At 36.4% G+C, this 19179-nt stretch overlaps 1 protein-coding gene, 2 non-coding genes and 1 pseudogene across 3 annotated transcripts; 2 read left to right on the forward strand and 2 right to left on the reverse strand.

Moving 5' to 3' along the window:
* The first annotated feature begins 937 nt into the window (after positions 1 to 937).
* Positions 938 to 1044, forward strand: LOC133285730 (small nucleolar RNA R71). The gene has a single exon (XR_009748046.1). It is a non-coding gene; the product is annotated as a small nucleolar RNA R71 (small nucleolar RNA).
* Positions 1045 to 10125: 9081 nt separating this feature from the next.
* On the reverse strand, positions 10126 to 14298 carry LOC133285728 (putative disease resistance protein RGA3; annotated as a pseudogene).
* Positions 14299 to 17314: 3016 nt separating this feature from the next.
* LOC133285727 (uncharacterized) lies at positions 17315 to 19157 on the forward strand (the record flags this gene model as incomplete). The annotated part of the gene is made up of 3 exons (XM_061482996.1): positions 17315 to 17952; positions 18046 to 18337; positions 18596 to 19157. Coding segments are annotated over exons 1-3 (1492 nt in total), but the record flags the coding sequence as incomplete, so codon positions are not given.
* LOC133285731 (small nucleolar RNA R71) lies at positions 17886 to 17991 on the reverse strand. Its single transcript, XR_009748047.1, has one exon. It is a non-coding gene; the product is annotated as a small nucleolar RNA R71 (small nucleolar RNA).
* Positions 19158 to 19179: the final 22 nt, after the last annotated feature.

Consider the following 19179-nt stretch of genomic DNA (forward strand, 5'->3'; position numbering starts at 1 on the left):
GACGTTCCCTCCTTTTTGGGAGCTATGTGGTTATGGATAACCACCCCAAAACTTTGCTCTTTGTCAGAGAGAAAATGTATCTACTGGGTTGCCTCCCAGTCAGCGCTTAGTTTAATGTCTTTAGCTAGACATGGTACTTACCTCTCAAGGGGTTTCAGAATTGGTTGAGGGGACCTCAGTGTCCCCTGGTAGTGATCCTGGTGTTCTGGTTTGAAGGTTGGCAGCAATCTGCCCCAGATGGGACTCAATGTTCCTGACCACTGCATCATTCCTGGTGACATATTCCTTGACATAATTTTCCAGGGTGTTGATGTGTTGGTCATCTCTGTGGAACGGAACGTAGTTGTTTCTTCTTTGTTCAAACGTTCCACTGCTGCTACCTTGCTGATACTGCTACTGATTGTTGTTGAATGGTCTCTGGTTAATGGGTGGCCTCCATTGGGTGTTGTGGTTCTGATCCTTAATGATAGTTCCTCCAGGGCTTGAATGTGTATTTCGTCCTACTTGTTGATTGTCTCTGGTGAAGTTCCTATTGCCAAAATTTTCTGCATAACACATCAATGCAGTGGATGGACAGTTTGTTGAGTCATGAAGGTCACCACAAGCTGAGCATGGTTCTGTTTCAGTTGCTGTGAGTTGTAAGACTTCCATCCTTGGTGCTGCATGGTCAGCTTTCAGGTTCTTCACTTCATTCATGAGAGATGCCAGCTGGGCTTCCATGGCTGTTTGTTTATCCAGTTCTAGCATGCTTGGCTTCCTTACTGGGCTCACTCTGTCTATTGGCCATTGGAGACATCTTTCAACAGTCCCTTATATGATTTTGTATCTTGATTCAAGTGTTCCTGTAAAGAAATATCCTCCTGCAGCAAAATCTAGGTGAGATTGAGAAGTATGGTCAAGTCCTTTATAGAAAGATAGTTGCACTCCCCAACTCTCTACCCCATGGTTTGGACATTTTCTTATGATGTCCTTGTATCTCTCCCATGCTCCATAGAGATTTTCTCCATAAAACATTCTGAAGTTAGAGATTTCAGCTCTAACATTAGCTTGTCGAGACATTGGGAGAAACCTCTCTATGAACTTGTTAGAGAGTTCTTCCCATGTGTGGATTGATCCAGGGGTGAGAGTTTTCATCCATGTTTTAGCTTTTAAACCCAAGGAGTGAGGGAACAACCTCATTCTCATGCTCTCCTCTGTTACACCCTCAACTTTAAAATTATCACAAATATCTTGGAATGTAGTGAGGTGTGTGTAAGGATCTTCTGCAGGGAGTCCATTGAAGACCCCTGCTTCCCTAATCATGTGGAACATGATAGGTTTTAGTTCAAAATTTGGTGCTACAAGGGGAAGGATTACTCCCCTATCTGGTATGTTCCTGAAAGGAGCAGCCAAAGTTTTGAAGTTCTGTTTAGGGGGAAACTCTTCATTGTTATTATTGTGATCAACCATGTTTTCAGGAAATCTTTCCCTGAGGTTCCTTCTTCTCCTATTAAATGTACGTTATGGCTCAGGATCAAAGAGAAACTCAGGTACTTCAATGGAGTGGTTAGAGTCTGTTTCAAACTCTTCACTCATAAACCAATAGCACAGGGCATATATATTCACAGCAGATTCAGTGATAAAGAAATAAAATATAAAAGTAAAGTCAGATATATAGTATATGTGTTAGAAAACAATGATAAGAACAACATTTAGTGTTTCTATTCCCGGCAACGGCGCCAAAAACTTGTTGGGTGGTTTGCTGATGGTGGAAAAAATATAAGTTTTGATAGGGGACGTTCTTCTGTTCTTGCAGAACACAGATTCGTCCCTCAGTTCCAACCCAAGTGTGCAAGTGCACGCATCAAGTAATAAAGAGAGTATTAATGTCCAAATTATGGTTCCCACGAGGATAGAGTGCTAATTATTGTTTTATCACTGTTTATAAAGAGTGAAAATGAGAAGAAAAGTTAGTAAATGAACTGTCTGGTCAAACGTTCCCTACTGTCTTGACAACGTTCCTCAGGAACAGTAGGTTCAACCTGATGGCAAACAGTTGCTCGCTGCGTTAGGTATGTGATCCTTCCTGTTTAGAAGAAGGTGAGATAACAATCATTGGAGTTTTTATAAGTACTAAATAAAATAAAATAAAATTACTAAAACAGAAATAACTATAATAAAGAGACAACATGGTGGTGGTTAAAACAGTTTAACAGAAGGAACGAATTCACTGCTTCACTCTTAAAGGGGCTATTTTCTCTGCTCAAGACTTAGCACCTTTTGGCTTTGTCCCAGTTTCTTTGCCTGCAAACTCTGATTCCTCAGCTCATGGTCTAGATGGCTCACAAGTTTCCATATTCCTATGGCTCCCTTGACTCCAACAGGTACTTAGTTCAGAACCTTAAAATGGACGAGTTGGCCCCTTATTCCTAAGGTGACCAGTAGCGTTTTTGCCATGACATCTACCTTCCCCCAATGGCTAAGCTGTCTGAAATCCCTTCCTTATGAAAGTTCCTTTCTCAGTATATACCCAATTTCCATTGGCGCACAATGAATATAGCTTACTTAGCCAAAGAAATACAAAAAGCTTCGGTCAAGAGTTTTGAAAACAGTTCTTTAAGAGTTTCACAGTTTACCCGTTCCACAGATAGTTCAGCTCATGGCTGATAGTTTAAACATAATTATTCTCAACTGAGATCACATAGACCCGAGAATCAGTCAAGAGATAATGATTGGAACGAAGAGAAAAATACTTATATTAATTTAAAAGACAGTTTACAAAAAGAAACAGAAAATGGAGAAAGATGGGTATTTGCTCGTGAGAAGTCTTGATGGTTGTTTACAGAGAAGGGAAGAGGGCTTGTCGCTTAACTATAATTACAACTGACAATTAAACTAAGTTACTAACTACTACTAAGTGATCTCTTCTTTTCGGACTGCAAACCCTCCAGGATTCGATGATGTTTTTGTGTGAGGGAGGTCCTATTTATAGCTGGAAAAGGAATGGCAAGACTGTAATTCCCTTGGAGCTAGTTGCTTGAATGAGGGGACGGGACGGTGGCAGCAGTGTGTGAAGCTTGCGTGAATTGCTGAATGGAACAGGGTTTGGTGATGATTAGCCGTTGTTTGCAGGCCTTCCCATGTTTTGCTTCTGTTTTCAGCCAATGAGAACTCTTGATTCTCTGCTCTTCACGTTTCCAGCTGCTCAGTTGGTGCACCGCCTTGCTTTTTAGAAGTCTTTAACTCTACGTTACCTGCAAAGTGTACATAAGCATTAAATGAATGGAGCAGGTGCATTAAATGCGTCTCAGTCTGTTTTCCTTTTAATATATTTTAAAGGAATACGTTATCATCCATTCCCCCACTATGTTTTTGTCAGAAATGTGTAAAACAAGTGATTTTCATGCTGAAGTTGCTCATCAGATGAGGGAACGTATGGTATTTTGCCATCAAAATGGGCTTAGATGGGAACGAATTTACGTCCCATCAACATCCTATAGGGTGCAATAGAAATTGGTCCTACTCCAGGTATTAGGTCAATGGAGAATTCAATTTCTATGTTTGGGGGTAAACCTGGAATTTCATCCGGAAAAACCTGTGAGTATTCAGAGACAATAGGGATACTGGCTGCATCAGGTTTAGCCTTTGCTTCTGAAAGATTAAAGAGAACATATCCTTGTGCTCCATCTAACAAACTTTTTCTAAGTTGAGAAGTTGACAAGAATAAAGATTCATTTGGGAGTTCTGACTCTTTTGTAAAAATTATCTTTTTATTATGACAATCAATGACCACACAGTTTGCAGACAACCAATTCATACCAAGGACTACATCAATGTCAATCATAGGCAAACAACTAAATCTATTCTAAACTCTTTCTCTTCGACTTGAAGAGGACAATTTTTACAGACTTGACATGTGGTAATTTTCTCTCCAGTAGGAAGAAAGATTTCAAGATAAGAAGATAGAATGGATATTGGTAACTTTAACTTTTGAGAAGAAGATAAGGATATGAAAGAATGAGTAGCCCCATAATCAAATAGTACAGTTATAAGAGAATCTTGTATTAGACCAGTACATTGAACCAAATTTGAAGCTTGAGATGCTTCCTGACCACTAAGAGTGAAAACTCTTCGTCTTGTTGTAGGTTGAGTTGATGAATTCTGACATTGATTCTGAGGACACTGCCTCAACATATGTCCAGGATTTCCACACTTAAAGCATACGCCTCTTCCTGCTAGGCATTCTCCAGCATGATTCTTTTTGCATTTTGGACATACCTGAATCTGAGGATTCACCTGACTTGTATTCTTCCTTCCTCTATTGTTAGTAAAGTTATTTCCTGAGTTTTGTGCCCGTGAAAACCTCTATTTGTTGTTGTAATCATTCTTTCTCCAACTTGAAACTCTGTCTTTCTCTCTTCCCTCCTCAGCTTCCTTCATGCTTGCTTCAATGTCTCTGCACTTGCTTATTAAAGATGAGAAATTCCTGATTTGATGTCCTATTATCATACTTTTTAGTTCAGGTTTTAGTCCAGATTCGAATTTAGTTGTCATCTATTCTTCATTGGGTTGATTTTGTACATAATTAGAATATCTGGATAATTCCTCAAATTTTGCCACATATTCTCCAACAGTCATGTTTCCTTGTTTCAGTTCAAGGAATTCTATTTCTTTTATGTTTCTTACACTCTGAAGAAAGTATTTTTCCAAAAAGGCATCTTTAAAGATTGTCCAAGTAATCTCTGTTCCTTGGCTTTGGAAATATCTTTTGGTATTTGTCTATCAATGCTCTGCTTCTCCAATCAATAAGTATGTGACAAAGTTTACACGATGAGTATTGGGAAAATCCATTACTAGGAATATTTTCTCAAGTTCTTTCACTCATTCCATGGTTGCCTCAGGGTTATAATCTCCATGAAAAGTGGAAGGTTTATGCTTACGGAATTCAGTGAGTTCTTTATAATCAGAATTAAGTCCTCCCTTAGTATTTGCAGTACTAGGTCCACTCTCACTTTCAGAATTATGGGTGTGATTTCTGGTTACACGATCCTGCCTTAGCTCTTGAATAATTTGTTGATTAGTTACAGTTTGTTCTCTAAGAGCTTCTACCACTCGGGTAAATGCATCTGTTACTGGGTTAATTTCTGGTTCAGAAGTTGAAGAAGATATCTGCCTTGTATCTGCCATAGATCTACATATATTGTTTTATGATAGTGAGTTGATCAGGCTCATTAAAATAACTCAAAATATGCATGATCTATGACAAAATAAAAGCAACTATAATGGTTTATGTCTTTTATTTACCTGAACCGCTGCTCTGATACCATAAAAATGTAACAACCTCTGATTATTCCAGTATAGAGAATATCACATTTTTTTTAACCAATATATTTATTAATAATAATAATAAATAAATAAGAGGATTAAGAAAATAAATCTAGAAAGATTAACTGGAAATACTAACATCATTCATTAATTATACATGAATGTAAGTTAGTAGAAATATCTTATATTCTAAATATTTTACATCGGTTCCACACATATATTACACTCCTAACTACATCAGGTTACACTGTTTATTCATTACGTACTTCTCATTCTAGTATAGCCTATAGGTGTAGGACTCCACACTGTCTGCATAGAATATGGCTGCTGCTCCTTGGTTTCCAACTATTATGTAAAATTTCCAACAATCGTCATAAAAATAAACATTTACAGTCCATCCTTCTCCAAAAAAAGATAAGTTAGGCATGATGATTTTCTAGAAAGGTTAGCACAAAATAAAACAATGTGAGATAATTCTCAGTAATATTGAGATTTTTAAACTATAACCATTTCTAGCCGTAATAACGAAAAATATCAATCTCTCAAGTAAATTTCATAAATTGGAATAATATCACAAATATTAATATGCAATCTCATAATATTTAACTGAAGCTAATTTAATTTCCAATTTTGTGGGTTTCCTGCATGTGAAAAGGCTATGATATAGCGGAACTCAAGCCATGATAAGGCGTCCCTTACCCTCAAACCTTCTGATTCCAAACTTTTGTGGGTCACTTCACAACAGTATCATTAAGGTAAAATTTACACATTCTTTTAATATTCAATTGGTATCAAAAATAAAAGAAATTCAAAATTGGAAAGAATCACGTTAACATGACAAAATTAAAGGAAAGATTAAGGTAAAACTATAGATGAAATAAATATTAAAGAAGAGAAGAAATTAAGAAAATATTTTGGCATAACAACAGAATACAATTTTCTAAATATATATATATATATATATATATATATATATATATATATATATATAAAATATAATTGAAAAGAAGAAAATAGAGAGAAGATTTTACTCTCTCAATATTACCTTTCTTTTATTATACCTTCTTCTTTCTTTTTCGTATCCTCTCCTCCTCTTTGTAACTTTTCTTCTCTCCGTAACTTTTCTTGTCAACTTTTCTTTACTAACCAAGTGAAATGAGATTGAGATGGTACCTATATATATATATATATATATATATATATATGTGTGTGTGTGTGTGTGTTGGACGCTGAGTCATTTCATTCTTTCTTTTTTATTTTATTTTTACATCACTATACTTGCATCAGTTAAATTACATCACCTTAATTGTAAAAGCTTGGTAATTGTGGCTTGGAGGGGGTGTTCCACGTGGCCCCTCCTTGCCATATACTATTAATTTTTTTTTTTGATAGTGTAAGTACAACGTATATACACACTTGCACATATTATAATTAAATTAGCTTTAGAATAAGTAGCCGTGTATGTTACAATATTATTATATGACTATCTTATATAGAATAATTAAGAATTATATATATCATATAGATATTTTATTTATATATATATATATTTTAAATATACATCATTAAAATTATATGATGAATATAATCTATATACAATCATTTTAACTAGTCTTAAACACTTTTATTTTATTTTTTATTTTATTTTTTAAAAATACATAAGATATAGTATACATATAAATATTATAAATCAAGAATAATATACACCCTAAAGTTATTTTAATTTAGTTTTAAATTGTTTGTGACCTAATAAAAATATTTGTTCTCAGTAGTTCATAGCTTGTCCCATAAAAAAATAATTAATTATTTTATTATTATTATTTTATTTTTATTATTTATTTATTTTTGATTATTACATATTGCAAATTCTATTATAGATGGAGATAAGAATGAAAAATATAACAAAATGGAGAGGCTTCCAGTAATTGAGGGAAAAATCTTGGACTAGAAAGTCCAACTTCCATTTCACCCTCTAAAATTAGCATGTTTTGTTATGTTTGAATTATTTTTCCTTTTTCTTTACTATTCTGAGTTGTTGATTTTTTATCTGTTCTTATTACCATTTAAAAAAAATAAAAATAAAAATAAAAAATAAAAAAATAAAAAAAATAAAATTTGAAAATAAAATAGCTGATTACTGACACTCTCATTTCTTCTGTTTCAGGTGTTAGTGAATTCTTTTCGCTGATTTCTGGAAGCAAATCCAACTTCAGTTTGGGGGAGTGACCTGAGTATCAACTTGTTTTTATTATTGCTATTTTTTTTTTGTTTTTTTTTTTTAGTTTCAATTTGCTGTGTTTAAATTTTTTTTTTTACTTGGCATCATGGTTAGAAAACATATCTTGCGTAGTGGAGGACCTCACAGTCCAAGGCTTACACCACACACACCTGACCCTGAGAGTTTTTCCCTCTCATCTTTCACATGTGAACAAGCAATAGAAAGGTTTGAGAAAACTATGCTTGCTAGGGACCCCACCCCTGACAAGGGATTTGAGGAAAATGCCTCTTATCCCGAATATGTGCATGAGGTAGTGCAAACCCAACATTGGGAATAGTTCTACCTACATCCTAAGGATGTTGCTAATGTCAATGTGGTGCGGGAGTTTTATGCAGAAGTCTTGAATGAAGGTCAAATTGAGGTTAGTGTTAGAGGCATTAAAGTTTCCTATGATCCCAAGGCTATTAGGGAATTCTTTTCCCTACCTAAAGCCTCTAAAGATGAGTTTGCAAAGTATGTCAAGAAGCATGATCATGCTTTCATGGCTGAGATATTAGAGGTCATAACTGTCCCTGGGGCTGAATGGGAAATAAAGGACAAGAACTATACTCTGCAAAAACATTTTTTAAATGAAAAAACTCAAACTTGGTATCATTTCATTAGAGCCAGATTGCTCCCCACTACTCATGTAAATTTAGTGACTAAGGATAGGGCTGTTTTGTTGTGGTGTTTATTGGTTGGGAAACCAGTAGATGCTGCCAAATTAGTTTTTTCAGGAATTGGAGCTTGTGCTGAGGGTAGAAAAGGCAAGCTCTGGTTCCCTAGCTTCATATCTCAGTTATGCAAGAAAAAGGGTGTCTCAGCAAACCCAGCTGATGTGTTCTTTAAAGTAAGTAAGGCTAAAACTGTGCAAATCATTAATAAATTAAAAAAAGGAATTGCTGCACCCTCGGTTGAAAGAAAAAAATTGGAAACAGTGGGTAAAGAAAAGTTGAAAGGGGTGGTTGAAGAGGAGAAGACTCAGTTTTCTCCCCCAGAAAAGAAAGGGAAATCTGTCCCTAATGCTGCAAGTTCTCAGTGGCAGAAGGAAGAGAATATTGCAAAACACCTGGAGACTATGGGTCCTTCCACTGAAAACCAGATGTTCCCAGGCTGGTTCCATAATAATCTGGTTCACATACATAAAGTGCTAATGCAAATGCAAGATCATAACAAAAAAATGGACTTGTTGTTTGAGAAAACATATGATCAATTTTATTCTTTTATGTATAATAGAGCCAGATTTCATGATTACATTGTAGAAAGGGAGAGAGTTTTGAATGATTTTTTGAAAAATACTTTTGTAAATTTCCCTGGTTTGCCTTCATTACCTGATGATTTAACCTGGCCACCTTCCTCAGTGTTTGTTGATCCTCATGTAAAGGAATTCATGGCAAGAGCTGCTGGTAATCCCCCTCAGCCTCAACCTACAAGGAAAGAGGTAACTCCTCAGCCTACTAAAAAGGAGGACCCCTCATCTAGCTCAAGGAAGAGGGGAAGGCCGAGGACAAAAGTTGCCATGGAGGAAGTGAGTGACAATGAAGAAGAGGAAGAAATGCAATATTCTGAATCAGAATCTGAAGATGTGGATAAATCTGAGTAAGGTGACTCAGATTATCAAGAGGAATAGGCCAGAACTTCTTCTGGCCTCAGGTTACACTGATCTTACTTGCAAAAATTTTTGTTTGTGTAACTTGTATGAGGCACAACAGTGAGGACACTGTTGAAGATAGGTTTGGGGGAGAATACTCTGCTGGTGAACCATGTTTGCTCTTTAGAATTTTTTTTTAATTCCTTTCTTCTGTTTCAGTTGCTATTTTTAGGTATTTGTATTTTGTTTGCTGATTTTTTTTTTGTTTTGATTGGATTTGTTGTTTTTAGAGTTGTAGGAGGTTTTCTGTTTATTTGGTTGTTTTGAGTTAGGTAGAGATTATTTGCTGTTTGAGGTAAATGTAGGAAGGACTTGCAAAGAATTCAACAGTTGTTTGGAAAGTCAATGAGAGGATTGGATTGAATTTTTTTTTTTTTGCAAAAAAGAGAAAAAAATATTTGTGAAAAGTGTGATGGAAGTGGACAAGTTGAATGAGGGCAGTGAGATAATAACATTGCGAGACTGAGAGCTAAAATGAATGAGGTTGAGAATGAAGTTGGAACAAGAGGCAAGTGAGTTGGTGATTGAGCCTAGCCTAGTGAGGATTTGAATCCTAAACAGTTGATTTTTTTCTTTTCTTGTGAAGTTCCTTTCTGGGGTAGAAGAAACAGAACTTGATTTGATGCTGGGTAATTAGTTGAGGCACAAGTAAGCTTTAAGATGAAGAGGGAAAATTTTCTTCTGATTAACCCATTTAGCCAAAAAGCCAACCTTTAATTTTTGACCTTTGATTAACCCACTTTGAGCCTATAGCTGGATTTTTTTTACTCCCTCAAATTCTTTCCCCATCCAATGACCACCTTTCCACTTAGTTATGATGGAATAAAATTTTTGTGAAGTTGCATTCCATTGAAAAGTGAATTCAGTTCCATGGCTGAAAGTAAAGAAAAGAGAAAAGGATGTGATTGTACACCATAAAAAAAAGAAAGAGAATGTTGTCAAAGAAAAGAAAAAGAAGAAAAAAATTGTACCAAAAAGAAAAGAGTACAAGAGAATAAAGTTTTTGGCAGCCATGGAAATGTCTAGTTAAGTTGTCTGATTGCATCCCTTGTCCATCATAGTTGAGTTAGCCATTCATCCATACATTTCTAACCTTGATCCAAGCCAAAATACAACCCACAAAGCCCTCTGATTAAAGTCTCATTTGTGTGTCATCCAACTGCCAAAGCAACTTGTCAAGACTATGTTGAGGTTATTCCCAGTAAAGGTGTGAGATAAAACAGATCCCTGCACTATTGAGTGATGAAGATATCTGAGGAGAGAGTTTTAGCCATTCTCATTTGCCTTTTGTGAAGATGGAGTTCTCTGTATTATGACATGATGAGTCACGGTCTTCTTTGTTATTGTTCATTTGCCACTAATTATGCTTGAACATTAAAGTCACACTGATCATTAAAATTGTTTGTATGCTTTAAACTGCAATCCTCTTTTCTGAATGATGCATAAACTTCAACTGAGTTAATTGCATGTCCTTTAGTGAAAGTTAAGATCTGATGTCTGTTGTACACTGTTGTGAAGAAGAAAAAAGAGAAGTGAATATTTGTGTTTGGTTATTCAAAGTTGTGTGTTTGACTGAAAATCTAGATTCTGAGAATTCTGTTTGGAAGCATGTTTTATGAGAAATGAAAGATTTGCTTGTTGTTAAGGAACTGTTTGAAAAAAAAAATTGTGGTGTTGCAGTGCATTTGTTACTTGGGGACAAGTAACAACTTAAGTTTGGGGGTGCATGCAACTATTACTGAAGGAAACTCGTAGCTGCTGATTGCCAACAACCTATTTTCATCCGCTACATTTTTGTTTTATTTTACTTTATTTTTTATTACAAAAAGAAAATAAAAAGATGATAAAATGTCTTCATTAATTTTTCTAAAATTAAAAATTAGAAAAGAGAGAGAGAGAGACAAAGATTTTTCGCTGAATAATTCTTTGTATTTTTGTTACTCTCTCACCAATGCTCTTTTCGTTGGAGTTTTTTTTTTAAAGGTTGGATGACTTGTATTTTGTCATGAAGATAGAGATATCTAACCTAATAGACTAGTAAGTTTATTTTGAATTTAGGTGCTCTCTCAAAGGTACCTATAAGTTAGATACTCTTAGGTTTAGTATATCACTATACACCGAGAATAAAGAATGATTTTTGTCAATGGGGTGGTGTGTGTGCTCAGTGATAACATAACAGTAATAAAGAGAAAATCTTCATACTTGTAAGTTTTACCTCTTATTTATAGAGTTTACCTGTGGATATTAGGATTCTGGATATTTTGTGCCTCTTCTAGCAGCCCAAACTCATGTTTAATGCTGTCGTATTAGAATTAATATCTTTAATGGATATCCTCATTTGATTAAATCAGGTTTGTATTATATCCTTATTGAGCCTTTAAATGGGCCTCACATACGAGACCGTAATAGTTGCCCCTCAACCAGGCAGTCTGGGAGTTCGAGAATTAATACCTTCAACGACTGCATTGTCCGAGAATTCCTCTTCCTATTCTACTTCACCGGTTGATTAATGTAGACTTGTTTGATGTGCGATATTTTGGGCCAATCTCGTCCGACTTCTGGTTGGTATCTTCTGCATAGTTCAGGGCAATTTAGAATTTGTAAAAGTTCAAGGTTGGTGAAGAGATTCATATCCTATGGCAGTGAATGCAACTTTGGACAATTCAAAATTACAAGTGTTTTGAGACAAATCGAAGCTGCCAGCTGCTCGGGAAGCTCTTCAAGATTGCCACAATCTCTAATCGTCAAGGAAAGTAATGTGGTCGCAGACCTCAGCAACCATTGAGGCCAAGTCACCAGCTGTGGCAAATTACGAAGTTGTAGTAACTTTAACCTAAACTCAGGGATTTGGTTGTCAATGAACTTTGACAATTCCAACTTATCGCACTCCACAATATACAAACTCTCTAGATTTGGAGTAGCATGAAGTGGCAAAGACTTTAGACTCCCACAAGAATCAATAGCCAATGATTTAAGATTAGGAAGTTGCATCCCTTCGAACAATGACTCCAAATTGTCACAATAAGTTAAATTTAATGTTTCAAGAGAAGTGAATTTTGCAATATCTTTGTCCGGAAAATCAGCTTGCTTTGTGCTTACACTCAAAACTCGAAGGCTAATCAAGTTTCCTATTTCTTTGGGCAATGTTTGTAGCTGTGTGCATGCATAGAGGTGCAAAACTCGCAAATGTTGGAGCTTGCTCAATGAATTAGGGAGACTCTTCAGCTTTTGATTATCAGTAAGAGAGAGATATCTTAAATGTTTCAACTTACCAATGGAGCGGGGCAAAGTCTCATACTCGGAATTACTTAATTTCAAAAACCGCAAGCATTTGGACCTTGACACCAATGTATTCAAGAAATCATCGTTGTTGGCTCCCACAGGAAAAAGTACTATTCTCAGACCTCTTGGAATGGAAGTTTGACCAAGTAAATCACTTTTGATAAATGACAAATGCTGGACATTCTCCAATATATTCTCACTACAAGAATTTATGAGCTGAAACTCATCTTTTGCAACATAAATTGCAAGATCATGCACCAAATCGTGTAATTTAAACTTGCAAGTAGTACCATGGTCAACAAAATCTTGAAGGAAAGATCTTGATTGCAGCTCACGCAAAAATTCATTGCCAACATCAATCAGTGTTTTGTTTTTGTTTGGTGATGCAAGAAAACCATGTGCCTCCCAAAGCCAAGGAACACGGACATCATTGAAATAAAAGTCCTTTGGAAAAAGGGAGAAGCAAGCAAAACATGGCTTTAAATATGAAGGCAGCTGGTCATAACTTAATTTTAAGGCAGGCAGAATGTCATCTTCTTTTTGTGGTAAATTCCAAATCTCATTGTCTCTAATAGACTCCCAGTCTTTCATATCAACTTTCAAGAATAATGAACTCCCTAATGTTCTCACAGCCAATGGAAGCCCGCCACATTTTTTCACAATTTCTTTCCCAATCTGCAACAACTCAGGATATGTTCTCTCTTCTCCTTCTTTAAAAGCCCATTTCACAAATACGGACAAGGAATCATCTTCAAAAAGACCTTTTAAATTGTATGATGAATTAGTAGTGGCTATCATAGTAGCGATTGAGTGAATACGTGTAGTCACCAGGATTTTACTTCCTTCAGCCCCTCCTTGTAGTAATTTCATCAACTTGACCCATTTAACGCGATCCTCGTTCCATACGTCATCCAAGACAAGCAAGAAATTTTTACCATCAAGTTTACTCCTTACAAGATGTTGTAGTTGCACCATATCACAACTTTTAAAGCTTTCCTGGTGAGTAAGGGTAGGAGCAGATGTACTACTAACCGTATCAGACTTGAGAATTTTACGAAGCAAATCCTCAAGCTCAAAATTGTCAGAGACACACACCCACATCTTCAATGGGAAAGACTTATCATATATCCTCTCATCGTTAAACACCAACTTTGCAAGTGTAGTCTTCCCCAATTCCCGATTCCCACGATGGGGATAACAACGAGACTTTTATCATCACCATCATGCAACAAAAGCTCTAAAATTTTATCTTTAACATTTTCCCTTCCTATCACATCTGAAGCATCAACATGGGAGTGAGTCATTTCCCTCCTATGCACAACACGTGTATCATTCTCAATGGTTTGAAGGCCAAACTTATGCCTATCAGCGGCAACCTTGTCTAATCTCTGTTTGATAACTTTGATCTGATGCGCCATTCGAAGACGATAAACAAGAGGATTTGAAGTTGAAAAGAAACGGCGTACCTTCCTTGAGTTGCTACCGTAAGTGTTGATAACATGCTTTCGTAAGGCTTCGCACTCAACATCATCGATTATGTCTTCGGCATCAGAGAAAACACGCTTAATCTGTCTTAGCCACCCCCGCAACTCATTGTTCTGTTGCTGCTTTTGCTCTGCATCCAATAGCACAACTTTGATGAACGACAAAGTTTCTTTGAGTTTATTCAGATCGGCCTTCACACTCAACACCGAAGAAGCTTCTTTAACAGTCAAAGAAGTAATCTTCCCAATGAGTGATTCTGCGACGCTGAAGAGAAGGGATTCGACCATGATTTTGGGGGAAAGATGAAAGAGGAGAGAAAGGAATGCAACGTACCTCTGAGAAGTGTGTGGTTGGAAGAGGGGAGCCAAGAAGAATTGTAAGAATATACAAGGTCAAGTCAATGGCAAAGTCTAGCAAAATATCTTAACCACGAAAAAATGTGTTGTAGATAAGCTTGCCAGTGCACTCACAATTAAGAAAAAGAGAGAAAGTATTTTACGCTAAGTTCTTTTTATTTTTCTTACAATAAATGTTGCTATGTTGTAAATGGGGATTTTTCTAAAATGGGAAAAAAAAATTATCATTTACTTACTATGTTGCTAAATGGGGAGGGCCAAAGCTCAAAGACCAGTTTATCTCCATCGTGACAACCATTTTAGATTAATGTTCAGTATTTCAATTGAACCAAAAATATTTATGTTCAATAAAAAAATGCTGATATGTTTTTGCTCATTAATAAACTTTCATCACTTGACAAACATTTTATTTCATATACATAAACATACATATTCATGTGGTAATTAAAGAAATTGTTTGAAACAAAAATTACCCTTTCGAAAGTAATCACTGCCACTAGTACTCCAAAAGGAGAGTATTATCTTCATTGCGGATTATGCTGTTCACGGGAGACTATAAATATCAGAATTCATAACGATTTATTAATGGCATTATTGGCATGTGATAAGTCTCTAAATTGAGACTTAAAACATATGCTTTATATTTCAAATGAAGGGAAATGAATAGACTTTGTGAATCAAATACCCCTAATGTTTGTGATTTATCTTTTGTTGATTGAAATGCTAATGGGCTACAATATTTCATCTTTCAGGCCCAATTGTTATCCAAATCAGGAAAAAAAAAATCCAAGACATGAAGAAAAGAGAAGAAAGTAAGGAAAGAAAGAATTGGGCCAGACCCAAAAGCTAAGGCCCGCATGAAAGGAAAACAAAAAGAGAAGCTGATAGGGATCAGATGAAAGAAAGGAATAAAGGAAGAAAAAAAAGGGATGGGCCAGACAATTGAAGAAAACAGCAGCCCAAAGCGGCCCAAAAGAAGAAAAGAAGAAAATAATAGGGGAAGAGAGCTAAAGAGACAAGTCAGAATCGTGAGAAAGGAGAAAAGAAGAAAAAAAACCGTAGCACAAACCCACCCTCACCATCCGTCACGGTCACTTTTGAGAATCGATCAACTAAACCGATTCACCATTTGCTTTTCACCCTAGACAAAAACCCTAGCCTTCCACCACGGTTTAGTTTCTGAACCGGACCAACCCACACAAACCCTAACCAATTCTTGGACCAATCCAGAAAAATCCAAAAGAGTTGATGAGCAGGAGTTCGTTAGTGGAAAGGGCTACTTTTTTAGGTGCGTTGGCTGAATCGTACAAGGAGACACCCACGATCGAAAGGAGCAAGGAGCGTACGTTGGAGGGGATGATTTTGGAGCAGCTATAAAGGAGGGACGAAGAGCTTTTTGTAGGGTTATCTATCTCTCTCTCTACATCTCTTCTGTTCTTGGATAATTTTTTCTCTTTAGGTTATTTTTCATCCGACTGTTTTCTGTTTTATTTTTTTTAGATTACTGTTTGTAAATGTTATGAGCACTTTGGTCAGGACTATCGGCTGTTGATAGTTCCTGAGTTTTATTTCCAGTACCTTTTAAAGTTTCCATTTTTACTATGAACGCTTACTGTATTTTAGCTCATCAACCTGTGGTGATGAGCTAATTTTTCTGGGAGTTGGGTTGAAAAAGTACCCGAAACTCACTGTTATTGGATTGTGTTTTTAATATTTACATGGTTGTTTTCAGCTTGTTTACTGTGCATGTTTGTTGCTGAGTTTGACTATATGATGATCACACATAGTCAACTCTTAGTGGTGTGAGGTTATTGGGAAATAACTCACATTAGACCCCACTGTGAGCACATGGAAAGTTGAGTTAAAAACCTTTCTCAATGGGTATGGCTTCAGGGATGAAGTTACCCCCATGAAACTTGTGAAAATTGTTCTTTAAGATCCTATGACAACAGTGACATAGGGATATGCCAACTGTTGTCAGTGGAAGAAAATTGTTGTTGGGAAACAACAATTACCTTAATATTTTCGTTAAGCTAGGAGCAATTTGTGTGCTTTGTTAAAGCATCCCAATAACAATTGAGGCAAGGGGAAATTGACACCCAACTCATTTTCAAATACTGTTTTAAAAACCAATTTTTGTCACTTATTATTTTTCATCAAAATCTGAAATTAGTTTTTCTGTTTCTAAACTTAAAAGAAAACCACTAAAGAAAAAAGAAAATATTTTCCCAGTTTTTATTTAAGTCATTTTTCCAGGCAATAGTTAAAGAACCTGTACCAATTAAACCATTGTTTTAAAAAAAGAGAAAATCACTACAAAAATATTTTTAGTTCTTTAGTTGAGAAAAGTAGTAGCATTTAATTTTATTAATTTTTAGTTTTAGTTCTTTTAGCAATTACCATTTATTTCCAGTTAAAACGCAAAGATCCTTGTGGGAATGATTACTGGGACTCACAAAAGCCCCATATTACTTGTTGTCGCGTATACTTGCGCGCATTACTTGCACAACTGTTAGCAAGGCAACAAGTTTTTGGCGCCGTTGCCGGGGATCGAGGCGTACATGATCAGATTTCTTTGTGTGATTGCTATTTCTGAATTGCTTATTTTTGCTGTTTTTTTTAGTTTAGCTTAATTTGAATTCTGTTTCAGTAGTGTTACTATAGTTCGTGAATAGTAATAGCTTAAAAACTTTAATCTGTTCATATTTTGTTTTCTTTATGTCATTTAATTTTTTTTAGTCTAATAGTTCATATTTGTTATTTTATTTCATAATTTTGTAGTTACAGTTTTATTTTAAGTATCAGTCTCACTCTGTTAGTGAGTCTGCCTTATAAAGCTGAAGAGCTGTGAACTGTCTTGGGACTTTTCTGTTTGCAGGTTCTTGTTTGTTTATTTTTTGCTTGTTTTGCATAAAAGTTGGTTAGTAATCTAGGTGTTTTAGCTAAGTCAGGTTTACCTATTTTAGTTAAAAGGGGTGCATGAGTGCAACTCCACACCCGTTCATAGATTCAATTGACCCTGAACCTGAGAGGACATTTAGAGTTAGGAGAAGAGCCCAGAGAGCACATAGGCAAATTTCACTTCTAGAAGTTGAAGAAATGGAGGATTTAGGAAGTGTAAATGGGAATGATGGGGTAGGAGGACCTGCAAGGATAGAGAACCCACCTGTCATAAATGACAATGATAGGTCCATGATGGAAATCATCATACCTGTGTTGGATGAATTAGATCCAAGCATAGCTCAACCTGTGAACGGAGTGCCCTTTAAGCTAGAACCGGTGATGTTCACCATGCTCCAAAATATGGGGCAGTTTCATGGGTTGTTGATGGAAGACCCACACAAGCACCTTAGAAATTTCATAGAAGTGGCCAACACTTTTAGGAATCCCAACATCTTGGATGATGTGTTAAGATTGAAGTTTTTCCCTCATTCACTGGCTGACAAAGCCAAAGAATGGTTGAACTCCCTTCCATCCAACTCCATAACCAATTGGCACACCCTTGCTGAGAAATTCATCATGAAATTTTTCCCCTCCAATAAGATAGTGCAAACTAGAGGTGATATTGCTAACTTCATGCAGAGGGATGGAGAGACACTAGTGGATGTGTGGGAGAGGTACAAGAACCTTCTTAAGCAATTCCCCAACCATGGTTTGCCCTTTTGGGCAGTGTTACAAACCCTGTACAATGGCCTGAATACTTAAAACAGGGCCTTGGCAGATTCTGCCGCTAATGGCATGTTTATGACTATGTCCTTTAACCAAGCCCATGAGTTGTTAGAACAAATGACTCAAAATTATGCCCAATGGCCTGAAGAGAGAAATCAGCCAAGGAGAGTGGCTGGTTTACATGAGATAAACCCTGTAACAGCTCTTTCAGCCAAGTTTGATGCATTGTCAAATTTAGTGAGAACCCAAGAACAAACCATTGAGGCAAGATTGTCCCAACCCCAAGTTCCTCTACCTACACCTCAAATACCTGTGACCCAACCTCAAGTTAATGTAATAAACACAAGTGTAACTTGTGTTTGCTGTGGTGGGCCCCATTTGTATGATAGCTGCCCATCCAACCCAGAATCTGTGTTTTATGTGGGAAACCAAAATCGAAACCAAAATAATTTTTCCACTAATTTTAATCAAGGATGGAGGCAGAATCAACAGCCTCAATTTTTCCAAGGGCAAGGGCAGCAAGCTGGCCCCTCAAATGCTCAAACCAAAGTACCTTTTCCCTCCTAAAATTACCAACAAACTTCAAGGCAGCAACCTTTTGCTCAGCCTAGTGAGCTGCCTATTGCTCCACCATCTTCCTTAGAAGCTTTGTTAAGGGAATATTTGGTTAAGAATGAGACCAAGCAAAACAGCTTGGAAGCTGTTGTGCAAAGTATTCCAGCATCCTTGAGGAACATAGAATCCCAACTAGGCCATTTAGCAAACACTATGAATACCAGACCCCCTGGTACCTTGCCTTGCAACACTGAAGAGCCTAGGAGAAATAAAGAGCAATGCAATATGATAGATCTTAGAAATGGCAGATCTCTAAATCAGCCAGAAGCTGTGGTTAGACCTTCCACATTAAAAAAAAAAGAGAAGATGAGAACATGCAGAAAGCTTCCCTCAAAGGTTACAAAAACAGAAGCAAGAACTCAATTTAGGAAATTTCTAGACCTCCTAAAACAGTTGCATGTCAACATTCCATTTATGGATGCATTAGAACAAATGCCCACTTATGTGAAATTCATGAAAGAAATTCTTTCAAGAAAAAGGAGGCTAGAAGAGTTTGAGACTGTTGCTCTTACACAAGAGAGCAGTCAATATCTGCTTAGTAAGATACCTCCTAAATTGGG

Source organism: Gastrolobium bilobum, unplaced genomic scaffold (genome assembly GCF_033153095.1).
Source record: "Gastrolobium bilobum isolate Gb01-03AN ecotype WA unplaced genomic scaffold, APGP_CSIRO_Gbil_v1 utg36302, whole genome shotgun sequence".
In the NCBI taxonomy this organism is placed as follows: Eukaryota; Viridiplantae; Streptophyta; class Magnoliopsida; order Fabales; family Fabaceae; genus Gastrolobium; species Gastrolobium bilobum.